Genomic DNA, 16,763 nt, shown 5'->3' with positions numbered 1-16,763 from the left:
GGCAGTAGTATATTATGGAACAGGAAATGCAAACCAGTGGTTACATGCCCAATTGATGTGTGCCAAATATATTGCAGTAATCCTTTTACCCTGAAATGAGATCTCTGCACGGCAGGAGGCTTAATTAAGCTCCAATTATTGATTATAATCTAAACGAATAATCTAAATCTCTTAATTAATCTTGTGTGTGTATGCGTGTGTATAGCAATGTGAAGCTAAATTGTTGGCGTGTGGATGTTGAGCAGGGAGACCCTGGTGCGCAGGAGGCTCCGGAACACCTTCTCGCTCTCACTCTCCAGCTCGCCCACGCACTCTTCCAGCTCCAGCAGCCTCGCCGCCGCGTCCCTGTGCGTGTCCTCGCCGGCAGGTGCAGGCTTCTTGCCGCCCACCAGCGCCAGCCGCGTCTTGGGCGAGGTGGCGGAGGAGGACGCCAGCGCCGTGGCCGCGGCCGCGTCGGCTAGGGCGGCGACCTGGAGGAAGACGGACGCGGACGCGGCCGCCGTGTCGCCCACGGCCCGGGCCACGGTGCGCGCCACGTCGAGACCCGACGCGGCGGAGGCGGAGGCAGCGTGTGTTGGCGCGGGCACACACTTGGCGACTGCGGCGGCGAGGCCAGCGAGGTCCTTGGCGGCGCGGCGCTGCTGGCGGGCCGCGGAGGCGAGCTTGCCGGCGTCGCGGCGGCGCACGGCGGCGCGGAGCTCGGTGGCGTGGCCGCGGAGCGCGAGCAGGGCGGCGAGGAACGAGCCGTAGGCGTCGGCGAGGGCGAGGAAGCCGTCGAGCAGGGCGTCGGCCGGCGCGAGCGCGAGCGGCAGGTACGAGTGCTCCAGCAGCTCGTCGAGCACGCAGAGGAGCGCCCGGACGTGGGCGAGCGCCAGTGGGTTCTGGCCCGGGTCGGAGGTCCAGGACCGGAGCGCGCGGAGCTGGTCGTCGACGTGGGTCAGCAGCGGGTTCCTCTGGGTCGGCACGCTCGCCGACCGCACGTGCCCGGCGGCCCTGCCGCCGTTGCCGGCGCTCTTCATCATCATCGTCGGCGCCATTGTCGATGGATCGTCTAGCTAGCTAGCTTTTGTCTTGTTGTGATGTTGGAATGGCACTGGCAGAGAGGTCGATCGATGAGTGGGGAAGTGTGCGCGTGCGGGGTATATATAGGCCGCCCGCCATGGTACGGTCGGTGTCGGGAGTAGATGAGGTGTCGAGCTCGTGGCGACTGTGGGGGACGCCATGCACACGGAAGCTTCGGTGAAGATGATGGGGACGTACGGATCACATGCAGCCCAGCCACTGTACACGGTGTACATACGCGTGCACGCACGGCTACGTACGGCTCACATGCAGATGCAGCCAGCCAGCCGCATTGCAGCGAAGGAACGGTGCTCTGCTCTCCTCTGTACACGCAGGGGGGGCCGGGACTCCAGGTGGCCATCTGGAGGTCGTCCGATCTCAGGCCAACGGTCCAAGTGATGGCATGATCCAGATCTCTCCGAATCGAGAATCTGAATTGAGATCGATCGAGAGGGAGAGATGGGAGGGACGACGACTTTGGTGAAGACGACAACGTAGGAGAAGATGCTTGCTATGCTGGCGGGCACCATGCCAGCTACGGATGTCGCGGCGCTGCCGGTGGTGACCGGTCCGCCGGGCGACGGGGCGACGACCCTTAACCTATAATAATCGGCACGAGCGAATCTCTCCGATCACAAATCGGGCGACGATGGGTACATTTGCGTGCCCAGCGAAGCTTACAAGCCATGGACATGGAGGTGGCTGACCTACTCGCTGTGTCTTGCTTGTCCGATCCACACTTGAACAGCCTGTCTCCTATAGGTCAGATCATGGCTACATCGCTCGACCTTCCGGCCTCACAATGTCCACGGCGATGGAACATGACAGGTCCCCAAGCTCGCCATGCGTGTGCATTTGCAAATCTCGTGGCCGTGACAACCCAACCGATCCATGGATACATTCATGGTACATGCATAGCTTCATCCAGTTGTGATTGATTAACTGAGCAACTTGATGAGTACATGAGTTTGCTTAGCTAGCACTACTACATTCAGAGGACATGCTTAGTTTGATCCAATTGCGATTAATTAATTGGAGCTACTTGAGTTGATATAACTAGCTTGATTAGATAGTACCACCACTTGATTAACAGTGCCTTGATCGTTGGAGTAGCTAATGCCTGCCCCAACTGGATCACTTGGATAAAATTAAATAGAGCAACTACCTAACTAGCAAGAACAGAGCTTAGATGTAGTATTGGTTGTGCTGTTTAGATTAACTGCTACTATCGAGATTGTCAGATTGACAGTGTTGATTGGCTGTAATACCCTAGGCCGACCGACACTATTAAGCGCCGCAAAAGATGTACGGTAGTCAATATATCGATTGAACACGTCTTGTTCGCTCGTTTTGAAGAAATTCTTCTAAGTTGATAATTTAGGTTGCCCGGGGTGAAAACCACGGACTTGGTCCTCACTGGTTGAATCCGCCACCGACGATGCAAAGCCACTTCCCTTGATGTAGGTATATCTTGATCTATAACTCATAGCTAGGAGATGATTAGTAGAAATTGTTCAGTACAATGTCCATTACACATACATCACCATCTTACCAACAAATGTACACACTAATGGCACTATCAAAGCTAGTCAAACAGTGATGAATGGTATGCACGCGATCCTGAATTTAGAGTACCAAAAATTATATATAATTGTGTCACCTCATCGAGCAAAACTACAGACATATGCAAAACTAATTTTCTTTCCCTCTCATGTTTACATGTAGAGTTAATATTTGTGTGCAATGATAAGTACATGTCTTTGTGAACCTGTGTAATAGCTCAACTGGCATAGACATAATTTGATCCAGTTTATTAGTGTCAGAAAACCTCCTACCTAGGCCAGGTCCCCTAGGTAGACCGTAGATCAAACTAGCACAGACTACAAAACGTTAGACTTTGACTCAATCATTTGGACCAAGTTAATTAGCAACTATAAAGGCTAGACCTAGACTTGTTGTTTAGATTACAAGTGTCGTGGTTGATCACAATGCCGATTAGTTGTAACAACGGCCAGGTCCATACTCAGTAGATTGATTCAGATTAGTTATTGTGATTATTGACCCAGTTCAAATTGTTCAATGTTCATCACATGTTACAATATGATCAGTATCATGTTGTCTAGAATTGTACATATTAGTACCATTGTCCAAACCCAACATTTCCCTCTATGTACAAATTAATTTCTTTTGCATTTGTAACTAGAGCTAATATATTTCATTGCACTCTTTATGGCTGTGACAGCTCAACCAATACATATTCTAAATTTCTGACACAATTGTGATTTGTTAACGACACAATTGATACAGTTTACTAATTAGTGTCAGAAAACTATGTTTTAGTCATGTATTTACATGCTTGCGCCCAGATCAGGGAAGGCTAGGTAGACTCCAGATCAACCTAGCAAGATTAGAGCTTCTAGACTGACTTGCTTTGGTGTTACGATTCCTAGTGTCTCTTTTGAACTTGTTGATTAGCAGCGATTCCAAAGTCAATTAAGCAAGCAGGTCTACCACATCACACTCAAAAACATACCACCTTTGGGCTAATTAGTTTGTTTGCTTTGAGGATGTGAATGTGCGATCATGTTACAGAGGTGTGAGTAATAATTAGGGTTTTCTCTTAGAATTATACAAATGAAATAAATAAATAAGAGTATGCGTATTACCCAGAAAATAGATAAGTGTATGCATGTTCATGGAAGTATAGCTAACCTTGTATGGGGTTTATATAAGCATACATAATGTGTGCTTTATGTTGGATTATTCCACTTTATTCATATTTTAGAAGCTTATGAAAATTTACTCATTTCCAGATTTTAAAAAAAGTGTCATGGTTCTATATTATGTACAATTTTCAACAGAAAATTTTGTACGCATATAAGCTTATTATGCTTGTAGCAATAATCTCTTTTTTTGTTGCCACTTAATTGAACTTAAATTTTCATCTTTTTCGCAGAGTTTTATGATTTATCTATGGTTTTATGGCCAATGATATATCTACTCAGAACGCCTACATGTTCTCAATAGGGTTGGCTTGAGCCCACAAATTTGCGTTCTTTGGAATTGGAGTTGATTATGTAAAACAGTACATGTTTGTAGAAGAAGATAACTCATTTGGAATTGGAGTTGACTATGTAAAACAGTACACGTTTGTAGAAGAAGATAACTCATATGACATTGACATACCCGTCAATAAAGTAACTATCCACGGATAGGCAGGTACAAATTAATCATTAACAACTTGATAACTACCCCTTCCACATCAAAAACTATATTTAAATCAAACTTTGAACAAATTTTGGACACAACAAAGTCACTAGAGTAAGTTAATCTAGTAATGGCTACACAAACTAAGGAATCATTCTAATGAATCATAACTTATACACAATATATGCTATGATTTATTGGTTACAAAACACAATATAATTATTATAATAGAAAATTAAGTAAAAGAATAGGGCAAGTTTATAAATCAAGTACACTAGTTTCCCCATAATAAGCTTATTATTATGTTGCTTATATAGGATGAGTGGTGCCTTAGATATACATATTTGTGTGTAAATTATTCATATAAAAGGAAGGTTTATAGTTCCTGTGGCCTTCGTTGGGCTTGAACTTCATCATGAGAGAATAATATATACTATCATGTGCTCTTATGTATTATTTTCACTAAAATTTAGTTTACTAAATTTATCAATAAGTATCTCAATAGAAGATTCAAGAGTGACTGCATGACCGCCCTTAGTAACACAAACTAACTTAGTATGCAATGGTATGAACCGGTAACCATTTCAAACGGTGGTCCCAGGTAAACTTTTAGATGTTATGAATTATCACGTAGAAAGACATGCAAATTAGAACGTGTAGGTTAGTGTTATAATTAATTTAGTAAATTGAGTCGCCAATATATATATAGTAATTACATGACTTTTTGGGTACAAATACCGAGTACAATGCAGATGCTCACACACACACACACACCATGCCCCCTCCCCCCCACACACATGATGTTTTGAAGAGTAAAATTGCCGAGCATCAAAATTGGCAAGTCATCATGGTCACCATATGCGACAAAAACGTTGCCCTGTATTGAAAGAAAGGTCCGCGTTCACAAGACAAACACATGTCGTCGAATCTGGAGTTTGATCTCTAGTGGCCCGAGGGTACAACTAACCTCGAACCAATTGCTAACTTAATATAGTTGGCATCAACACATTTTGTTGAACTTGAAGAAACTTTCCAAGACTACAATTTTTTGTCATTAATAATGTTTAGATGGCTAGAACACTTGAATGTTCATCACATAGACAAGGTTGCTTCCTTAATTCTTCACGGACAAATTTACAAATGTGGCTGACTCAGATGGGAGCGCCTCTTTAGCGCTAAATGCACCAGCTTGCGCAACAACGCAAAGGGCATCTCCCACATGGGCCCAACCCTGTAAATTGGTCACTCGACTCCTGCTTGCTCGCTGCTGCTCGATTTGTGTTTTTATTTCTCCCGCCCGCCACTCTTGGAAAAAACCAGCCGTTTTTTATATTAGTTTTTAAAAACTTGGTGAAATCATAGAATGCTCAACGATTAAAAAAGAGTTTGCAAATTTGAGAAAATGTTCACAGATTATTTTTTTTCATGAATTTTAAAACAATTTCATGGATCTGAAGAATTAAAAAAATGTTCACAAGTTAAAACATATCCATGGATTTGTTTATTGTTCCTGAAATTTGAAAAAGTTTGCCAAATTTGGAAAAAGTTCATGACTTTCAAAAAAAGTGAAGGGATTTTTTTTATGAATTCTAAGAATATTCACAAATTTGAAAAATATTTTCATGGATTTCATAAAATCACGAATTTAAAATCAAATCACAAATTTGAAAAAAACATATTAATAATTCTTGTTTGCAAATTTAGAAAAAAAAGAAAAAAAGAAAGAAAAAGAAAAACTGACGAACTAGATTAAAAATAGGAAAAATAAAAAAGGACAAAGGAACATTCTGCAATATTCCCAAAGCCAAAAATAACCACCCGGTGTCTTTCCGTTTCATGGGCTGTCCAGAAGTAGCATATGCGCCGAATAGGAAAGTACCACATGGTTACACCTCCGGCTTTGAGGATGACAGTTGACAGGGACAATGGGTTCCACGTGGACTTCTAGGCACCATCCGATTGGAATCTACCATTGCATTATTTCTACATAGGACAGACATGATACAAACCAAGTCAGGGCATCTGGGAGACTTTATTGAAGACAACGTAGGACATGCTTGGCGGGCACCATTCTAGCTTCGGATGCCGCGGCTGCCGGACAATAACAACAGTTAGTAGTGAGCATGAGAGAATCATTTTTCTTTCTTTTTTTGGCGGGAAATCTCTCTTTGATTTGCAAATCGCTAAGGATTGTTACATTTGTGTGCCAAGGGAAGCATTACGTGGAGGTAGCTGACCTACTCGCTGCATTTTGTTTGTCACTCGAACAACCCGTCTCCTGTGGATCAGATCACGGCTACATCACTCGACCTTCCGGCCTCGCAATGCCGACGGCGATGAGACATGACAGGTCCCCAAGCTAGCCATGCATGTGCTAGCGCAAATCTCGTGGCCGTGACAACCCAACCGTTCCATTGATGCACATTCATAGTACATGCTTGGCTTGATCCACTTGCGATTAATGAACTGAACAACTTGAGCTCATTAGCTACCTTAGCTAGTACTACATTCATAGGACATGCTAAATTTTTTTTTGCGGGGAGGACATGCTTAATTTGACCCAATTGTGATTAATTAACAAAGCAACTTGGGTTCATTAACTAGCTCAATTAGCTAGCTAGTACTACTACCACTAGTACGCTGCTGGAGAGCCTAGATCGGAGAGCTAGCCAAGTGCATGCCCCAATTTGATCACTTAGCTACAATTAACTAGAACAACTACCTATCTAGCAAGGCTATAGCTTAGAATTGTAGTGCTTGTCATGTTGTTTAGGTTATTTCCTAGTATCGAGCTTGACAGTGTTGATTAGCTGTAAGACCCTAGATAGCCGACAATATTAGGCGAGACGCCGTATGACCAGTCAATAGATCGATTGAGAAAGTCTTTCACCTTTCTTGGATAAATTTGCCTAATGGAGAACCTATGTTGTCGGGGGTCAAAACCATGGACTTGGTCCTCACCGGTTGAAACCGTAGCCAAAGATGATGTAAAGTGGAATCCCTAAATGGTGGCATCACTTCATCGATAGGCATATCGCTAGGAGAGGATTGGCAAAAAAAGTAAGTACAATCTCCATCACACATACAGAACCCTACCAAGAAGTGCACAAATTATTATCTTGTCCATGTCCTAGCTAGTCAAACAGTGATGAACCGTATGCACGATTGGACAATCCTTAGTTTGCATTATTACAAATTAATTATACTTGTGTCATTTGATTAAGTAAAACTACAAATGTATTCAAAACTAATTTGTTTCCCCTCTTTTTTACTTGTAGAGTTGATATTTGCGTGCAATAATAAGTCAATGTCTTTGTGGACTTGCGGTTGTTATAGCTCCACTGGTACACAGAAAACCGCCTAGATCATGTCGGGGTAAGCTAGGTAGACCGTAGATCAAACTAGCAAAGACTACAAACTGCTAGACTTTGACCCTGTCATTTGGATCAAGTAAACCAACAACTAGTGGCAAGGCTAGACCTTAGGCCAGTGTGTAGCCTTGCTGTTTAGATTCCAAGTGTCGCATTTGACAATGCTTATTAGTAGCTACATAAGAACGCGGCGGCATGTTAATCCAAACAACGGCCAGGTCAATAGATGGATCACGAAGCCCTCTTGGGTTTAGTTTAGTTTGAGAAGGATGTAAGTTTGACGTTTAATTGTTTTAATTTCAGTCCAAAGTAACTTTCATAGAGAAGAAGAACTGGTGGTTGATTCAGATTATTTACTGTTAATGTTGACCCATTTCAAACTATTCAGCACAGTGTTCATCATGTGTTACAATATTATCATTATCATGTTAGCAAGAATTGTACATATTAGTGCCAATGTCCAAACCAAAATTTTTCCTTTTTGTACAAATCTATTTGTTCTCTGTTCATAACTAGAGCTAATATATTCCCGTGCTATCTTTTTGGCTGTGATAGCTCAATCGACACATATTCTGAATTTCTGACACAATTGTGATTTGTTAACGACACATTAGATTGTACATGTCTGCAGCTAGATCAGGGAAAGCTAGGTAGACTCTAGATCAAACTAGCATGATTAGAGCTGCTAGACCGACTCACTTTGGTGTTAAGATTCCTAGTGTTCCGTCCGAACTTGTTGATTAGCAGCAATTCCAAAGTCAATTAAGAGAAACAGATCCATGACACTGTGGTCAAAAAACATACAGTCGTTGTATCATGTTTGCCCCTTCTTTGACTAATTAGTTCGTTTGGTTTGAGGGTGCGAATGTGTGATCAAGTTGTACACTATAAATTTTGATTTATGGGAGACCACAAGAATAGAGGTGTGAGTAAATAAGGATTAATTAGCGGTTGAACATATTTGTAAGTCTGCCTGCTAATTTGGTGAATTTGCTTCACAATGAGATTTTTACTCAGAATTGTACAAATGAAATAGTTAGATAAGTCTATGCATGTTACTCACAAAAAAAAAGATAAGTGTATCATGTTCATCGAAGTATATCTAACCTTGTATGTGGTTTATACAAGCATGCATATTGTGCTTTATGTTGAATTGATGCACTATATTCGTATCTTAGAAGCATATGAAGATATAATCCTTTCCAATTTATTACGGAAGGTGGCATGGTTCTATGTTCTATATGTTTGTCAATAGAAACATGTTTTAATTTTGTATGCAAGTGAGATTATTATTCTTGTAGTAATAATCTTTTGTTGCCTCTTGACTGAATTTAATTTTTAAAATCTTTTTCAAGGGATATGTGTTTTATCTATGATTTTATGGGAAATATTAGATCGGAATGGTTGGTATGAGATCACAAACTTGTGTTCCTTTGGAATTGGAGTTTTCTACAAAGATATACAAGGTTACATGTTTGAGAGGAGAAAAACAAATATGTGATTGGCATCTTCATTAATAAAATAATTATCGACGGGCAGGCATGTAAGAGTTAAACATTGACAGCTTGATAAATACCCCTCCTACATCAAAAACAATATTTAAATCAATTTTTGAACAAATTTTGGACACAGCAAAATCACCGGAGTAAGTTAAACCAAATAGTGTCTACACAAACTAAAGAATCATTGTAAGAAATCATAACTTATACACAATGCATGCTATGATTTTGACTCTATTTAAAGATATTTAATGGTTACCAAATACAATATAATTATTATAATAGAAAATTAAGTAAAATAATAGGGCAAGTTTATAGATCAAGTACACTTGTTTTCCTATAATACATTATTATTATGTTTCCTATATAGGTTAAGTGGTGCCTTAGATATACATATTTATGTGCAAGTTATACATATAAAAGGAAGGTTTATAGTTTCAGTGGCCTTCGTTGGGCTTGAACTTCATCATGAGAGAATAATATACACTATTATGTTCTCTCATGCATTAATTCACTAAACTTTACTTTACTAAATTTATCAATAAGTATCCCAATAGAAGATTCAAGAGTGACTACATGACCGCCCTTGGTAACATGAACTAACTTAGTATGCAACTGTATGAACGGGTAAAAAATTCAAATGGTGGTCCCAGGTCAACTTTTAGATAGCATGAACTATCATGTAGAAATACATGAAAATTAGAATGTATAGGTTAGTGCTATAATTAATTTAGTAAATTGAGTCACCAATATTTAGGTATAGAGTAATTTGTTTTGCTGGGATTTAGGTATATAGTAATTACATGACCTTTTCCTGTAGAAATACGGACTACAACCCAGATGGTCACACACCACGGCCACCCCGACCCCCCCACCCACACACACAACATGTTCTAAAGTCTAAACTCGCTGCACTTCAAAATTGGCAGTCATCAGGGTCACCATATGCAACGAAAACCTTGTATTGAAAGAAAGATCCGCTTTAACGAGACACACATGTCGTCGAATCTGGAGTTTCATCTCTGGTGCCCCGATGCTACAACTACCCTCAAACCAATTGCTAACTTTATATAGTTTGTATCAACACATTTAGTTGAACCTGAAAAAACCTTTCCAAGAAAACATTTTGTTGCCAATACTAATGTTTAGATGGCTCATCGCATAGCTTCCTTAATTAGTCACAGACAAATTTAGAGAATGTGGACTCAGAGGGGAGCACCTCTTAAGTGTTAAACGCGCCAAGTTGCGCAAGAACGCAGAGGGCGTCTCCCTCATGGGCCCAACCCAGTAAATTGGTCAATCGACTCCTGCTGACTCGGCGCGCGCTCACTCGCTGCCGCTCGATTTGTGTATTTCATTTCTCGCATCCTTCACTCTTAGAAAAAAAACCAGCCAATTTTTTCTACTCCCTCGTATTGAAGAGGTTTCTTCAATCTTAGTTCAAAACTACGACACTTATTATGGTCAGAGGTATTAATTTTTAAAAACTTGGTGAAATCATAGAATGTTCACAATTTAATTTGCGAATTTGAGAAAATTTTCATGGATTAAAAATTGTTCATCAATTTGAAAATAAGTTCATAGATTTAAAAAATCTTAGTAGAATTAAAAAACAAAATCATAGGTTTAATACATGTCCACATATTTGTTTAAAATGTTCTTGATTTTTTTTGCCGAATTAAGAAAAACTTCATGAATTTCACAAAAGTGGATGGATCTTTACAAAATTCTCGAATTTGAAAAAATGTTTATGGATTTCATAAAATGTTCACGACTTTCAAATTAAAGCACAAATTTTGAAACAATAATAACATATTTGTGCTAATTTAGAAATAAAAAAAATAAAAAACTGATGAACTAGATTAAAAACATGAAAAGAAACAAATAACCAGGCAAATAAACATTCTGCAATATTCCCAGAACAAAAAATAACCACCCGGTGTCTTTCCGTTACATGGGCCCGCCGGAAGCAACATATGCGCCAAATAGGAAAGTGCCGACTAAGAATATGACTGTTGACAGGGACGATGAGCTTCCTAACGTCGGCTCACATCGTTACATCACTGGCTTTAAGGATGACCGTTGACAGGGATGATGGGTTCCACGTGGACTTCTAGGCATCATCCGATTCAAAACTACCATTGTATTATTTCTACACAACTACCATTGCATTATTTAACATACCTGATCCAACCAAGTCGGGGCATCTGGGAGACTTTATTGAAGACAACGTAGGACATGCTTGGCGGGCACCATGCTATCTACGGATGCCGCGGCTGCCGCCTGCCGGACGATGACGACGGTTAGTATAATTGTGAGCACGAGAGAATCTCTCTACTTTTTGCAGGAAATCTCTGTTTGATTTGCAAATCGCTCAAGGATTGGTACATTTGTGTGCCTAGGGAATTGCCAAGGGAAGCTTACAACTTTACAAGCCATGGAAATGGAGGTAGCTGACCTACTCGCTGCATTTTGTTTGTCAGATCCACACTCGAACAGCCTGTCTCCTGTGGATCAGATCATGGCTACATTGCTCGACCATCCGGCCTCACAATGACCACGGCGATGAGACATGACAGGTCCCCAAGCTAGCTATGCGTGTGCAAGTGCAAATCTCATGGCTGTGACAACCCAACCGATCTCCATTGAGGCACATTCATAGTACATGCTTAGGTTGATTCACTTGCGAGGTGAATGATTAGCTGAGCAACTGGGTTCATTGGGTAACTTAGCTAGTACTACTATATTCATAGTACCACATGCTTAGTTTGATCCACTGGTGGTTAATTAGCATATCTAGTTGTGTTCATTAACTAGCTCAATTAGCTAGCTAGTACTACCACTAAAATGCTTGAGAGCCTAGATCAGAGAGCTAGGCAAGTGCATGCCCCAACTTGATCACTTGGACACAATTAACTATAGCAACTATCTAGCTAATCAGGCTAGAGCTTGGATGCTATTTAAGATTAATTCCAAGTTTCGAGCTTGATGGTGTTGATTAGCTGTAAGACCCTAGCGACCGACACTATTAGGGCGAAACGGCCCACGGCCAGTCAATAGATCTATTGAGATAGTCTTTCACCTTGGATGAATTTGTCTAAATTGAGAACGTATGCTGTCGGGGGGTGAAAACCATTGGACTTTCTCCTCAGTCCTCACCGGTTGAGACTGCCACGAAAGACGATGCAAATCCGAATCCCTAAATGGAGGCATCACCTGATGGATAGGCGATCTATCATTCATCGCTAGGAGAGGATTGGCAAACATAAAAATAAAAATAAAATAATTAAGTACAATGTCCATCACACATACAACACCATCTTACCAAGAAATGTACATATTATTGTCTTGTCTATGTCCAAGCTAGTCAAACAGTGATGAACCGTATGCACGATTGGACAATCCTGAGTTTACACTGTCCCAAATTAGCTATACTTATGTCATTTGGTCAATTAAAACTACACAAACATTCAAAACCAAATTGTGTGCCCTCTCTTTTTACATGTAGAGTTGATATTTGCATGCAATAATAAGTCCATGTCGCTGTGGACTTGTGGTTGTCACAGCTCAACTGGTACATACTACTCCGTCCTGGTTTATTAGTCTCCTAGTATTTATGGTCATTTTTTACCATGTTTTTAGCTAATAAAATATAAGTTATATGTAGCAAAAATAATATCATCGGAAACTATATTCAAATACGAATTCAACGATGAAATTTTTTGTGACAAGCATTAACATTTGTTAGTTAAATCTACGGTCAAAATTTGGCGCAAAATACAAAGGGAACCAATAAACAAGGTCATAGGTAGTACATACTTTGATGCAGTTTATTAGTGACAGAAAAAATGCCTAGATCAGGCCGGGGTAAGCTAGGTAGACCGTAGATCAAACCAGCAAAGACTACAAACTGATAGACTTTGACTCTGTCACTTGGATTAAGTAAACCAACACTAGTGGTAAGGCTAGACCATAGACCAGTGTGTAGCTTTGATATTTAGATTCCAAGTGCCGCACTTGACAGTGCTGATTTGTAGCTGCATAAGAACGTGGCGGCATGTTAATCAAAACAGCGGCCAGGTCCATAGATGGATCACGAAGCCCTCTTGGGTTTTGTTTAGTTTGAGAAGGATGTAAGTTGCACATTTAATTGTTTTAATTTCAGTCCAAACTAACTTTGATAGCGAAGAAGAGTAGTGGTTGTCTGGCTGACAAAGGCCTAGCGAAAATTCATCATTGGGGTTCAATATGTGGTAAAAAAAGTTTAAATTCGTTGTAATCAGTACATAACTATGTACTAATTATAAAGGGTTTTGACGAAGTTCACTGGCTGATGTGGATTAATTAGTAGTACCAAACACATATGAATATCGGCCCAAATTATTCAGCACAAACTTATATATGATCAGTACCATATTGGCAAGAAGTAGAAGATTAGATCAAGCAAGTCTAAGAAGCGAAACAACCTCATCGTTCATTATATACTCTGTAAAACATGCTTATATAATTAACTGAAAATAAATTCAGAAATCAGTGTATAGAATTAATGAAGCAATGCTATAGACATGCGCAAAACCGAACTGTTTCTCCCTTTCTGGTATCTGTTCAACTCTGTTATACTCATATATTAAATCATGTACAATTTATATTGGTAAGTAATAAGTACATATCTTTCTGGCTGTGACAGCTCAAGTGGCACATATTGTGATCTAATTGTGATTTAAGGAAACAGTTGATACATCCTCTTTATTAATCATTATCAGAAAACCGTGTTATAGCCATGTTTGTACATGTTTGCGCCTAGATCAGGGAAGGCTAGGTAGACTCTAGATCAACCTAGAATGACTAGAGCTGCTAGACTGGCTAGCTTTGGTGTCGAGATTCCTAGTGTCCCCTCTGACATTGTTGATTAGCTGCGATTTCAAAGTCAAATTAAGCGAAACAGATGGACTATATTGACGATGCGGTAAAAAAACATATAGGGGTTGTATCGATTTTACCCCTTCTTGGACTAATTAATTTGTTTGGTTTGAGGGTGTGATGTGTGATCAAGTTGCATATTATAGTTGTTCGACTTACATGAGACCAAAAGAATAGAGGTGTGAGTAAATTAGGATAATTAGGGGTTGAACATGCTTGGAAGTCGGCGTTGCTAATTTGGTGAATCTGCTTCACAATAGCTTGGAGAATTTTTGCTCACAATTATACAAATGAAATAGATAAGTGTATGCATATATGCTCATCGAAGTATAGCTAACCTTGTATGGTCATTCGGCTTTGATAGACTTCGGGTGTCTTAGATGAGTTGGAACTAGAAATTTATAACGAAGAAATGTTCCATCAAAGTGAAGAAAATTTGAACAGAGTGCTTATCATTATGGTCACCCATATGGTTAGCACAAGGTAAGCTCCACGAAACAACAAACGACTCACACAATGCTGACAGTTTTTGCATCAGTTCCATATTAGGACAAATTATTCCATTGCTTTGCACTAGCTAGCTGCATCTGTGAATGTCAGAATGAGAAATTGAAGACACCTTGTACTATGTTGTCAAACTAAACTCTGAACATGTGAGCTGTAGCAAAATCCTCTTCTCTGTATTGATTTTTTGTCTGTATATTATGTACACATGGCCTAACTAATTAAGCTTCTTTTCTTTGTACACATGTCTAGCTAGATGGTAGGCGTCATGATGTTGAGCAGTGAAACTCTGGTCTGCACCACGCTCCTGAACACCATGTCGCAAGCCCCGTCGCACTCGTCGAAGCACTGCTCCAGCGCGTGCAGCCTCTCCACGGTCGCCTCGGCAGTCTCCGGCGTGGTGACGGTCCTCCTGGCGAAGGCGGGAATAAACGTGGCCGTCTTCTTGGAAGACGACGCCGCGGACGACATAGACGCAGCGGCTGAGAACACGGCTGCAGAGGCCATGGCGCTGGCAGCCGCCGCCTCGACGAGCGCGTAGGCCATTTCGGCCTCCTCGCCGCTAATGGCCACCAGGTTCCTCTTGGAGAAGATGGACGCAGCGAGGCGGGCGAGCTCCTTCTCTGCTCGACGCTGGGACCGGGCAGCGGACGCGAGCCTCCCGGTGTCGCCCCTGCGCAACGCGGCGCGGGACTCAGTGGCGGCGTGCCTGAGGGACAGGAGGCACTCCTGGAAGCCCTGGTGCGCGTCGGCGAGGAGGAGGAATGCGTCGAGGAGGCGGTCGGCGGCGTTGCTGGCAGGGCACCGAAGCGCGGCCCCGGACTCCGGGAGGAGGAGGAGGTCGGCGAGGGAGGAGTGGAGCTCCTGGATGGCGGCGAGGCCGGCCGGGAGGGAGGAGGAAGGATCTTGCTGGATCCAGGAACGGAGGGCGGCGATGTGGGCGTGGAGGTTGGCGAGGAGCGGGTGGGAGGAGGTGGTGCCGGGGAGGCTGACGGAGCGGACGTGGCGGGGCTTTGAGAAGGACCTCGCCGGCGTGAGAGGGAAAGAAATGGAGCGGCCGAAGTTGAGAGCCATTCTAGCTAGCTGTTGCTTCTTCTTGAGCTTGTTGTTGTTGCTGCTGCTAGACGTGTGAGATGTGGTATATATGCAGTGTGATGGAGGAGATGATCGATGTTGTATATATGCAGTAGGTAGGAGGCAGGCATGCCGGGTTAGCTTGGAAAGCGGTGGTTGCACGTGTGGGTGCGCAGCAGAAGCACGAGGAGGAGGAGGACTCGCCGCGTTAGTCAAAACTCAAGGCAACGGCGGCGATGGATGGTATGCTGTGTGCCTTAGCTCGCTGTCATGTTGGGGAGCGATGCACGCACGCACGCCCGGTCAAGATGCATCACTGCTGGCGCCTCCACCGACGGACATATGATTGGAGTAGCCAACGCATTAAGGGCCAGCCATCCAATACTACCCTTTGAACAAGGCGGAGTGAGCTATGCATTCATAGTACTAGTTATCTCTGTAAAGTAGTGATCTAAACGAAAATCCGCTTCTGAGCCCAAGCTCATGTGCTCCCGTGCTGACGAAAAGAATCAAAACAAATATTAGAAAAATTCAAAAAATTCCAATTGTTTTTGCATGGTAGATAATTTGATGCGTGTGGTCCGCTTCAATTTTCAAATCATTTGGACATCTGAGTAACTCTCGATAAAAAAGACAAATTCGGAGTCTGTATTTTTTTACTGTTCATGCACTGTTCAGACCCGATTTGTCTTTTTGGCCGAGAGCTTTTCAGATGTCCAGGTGATTTGAAAATTGAAGCGGACCTCACGCACTAAATTTTCTACCATGCAATTTTGTTTGAATCTTTTTGAACTTTTTGTGATTTTTTTCTGACCGGGTACAGATGAGCCTGGGCACCGAAACACTTCACGAAGGGAGTACTAGATTTGCTTTCTACTACTTAAAAGTAAATAGTATTTCTTTTTCTACCAGACAGAACTCTGTCTACCGTTTTTTCCTCTCCCACCTTGTCCTTCATCTAAATTTTCTTCCAACTGGTTTTTTCCATCATGTCATATTTGACCACACCTTCCAAACACGTCGCTCAATCAAAATAATTTACTTACCTTTTGCAGCACTACATAAACTCCATCTTAATTTAACTTGCTTTTTTCTAATAATGTGGGCTTACATCATTTGATTGCAC

General features: G+C 41.9%; 2 protein-coding genes across 2 annotated transcripts; both read right to left on the bottom strand.

Annotated features, from left to right (window-relative positions):
- Positions 1 to 215: 215 nt before the first annotated feature.
- Positions 216 to 1,037, bottom strand: LOC109767584 (uncharacterized). Its single transcript, XM_020326329.4, has one exon. The coding sequence runs from the start codon at positions 1,035 to 1,037 to the stop codon at positions 216 to 218; it is 822 nt and encodes a 273-aa protein (XP_020181918.3).
- A 13,778-nt stretch (positions 1,038 to 14,815) lies between these two features.
- Positions 14,816 to 15,637, bottom strand: LOC109767587 (uncharacterized). The gene has a single exon (XM_020326333.1). The coding sequence runs from the start codon at positions 15,635 to 15,637 to the stop codon at positions 14,816 to 14,818; it is 822 nt and encodes a 273-aa protein (XP_020181922.1).
- Positions 15,638 to 16,763: the final 1,126 nt, after the last annotated feature.

The sequence above is a fragment of the Aegilops tauschii genome, chromosome 7 (assembly GCF_002575655.3).
Source record: "Aegilops tauschii subsp. strangulata cultivar AL8/78 chromosome 7, Aet v6.0, whole genome shotgun sequence".
Lineage (NCBI taxonomy): Eukaryota > Viridiplantae > Streptophyta > Magnoliopsida > Poales > Poaceae > Aegilops > Aegilops tauschii.
Note: the sequence above shows the minus strand (reverse complement) of the source record. Positions and strands in the feature narration are given on the sequence as shown.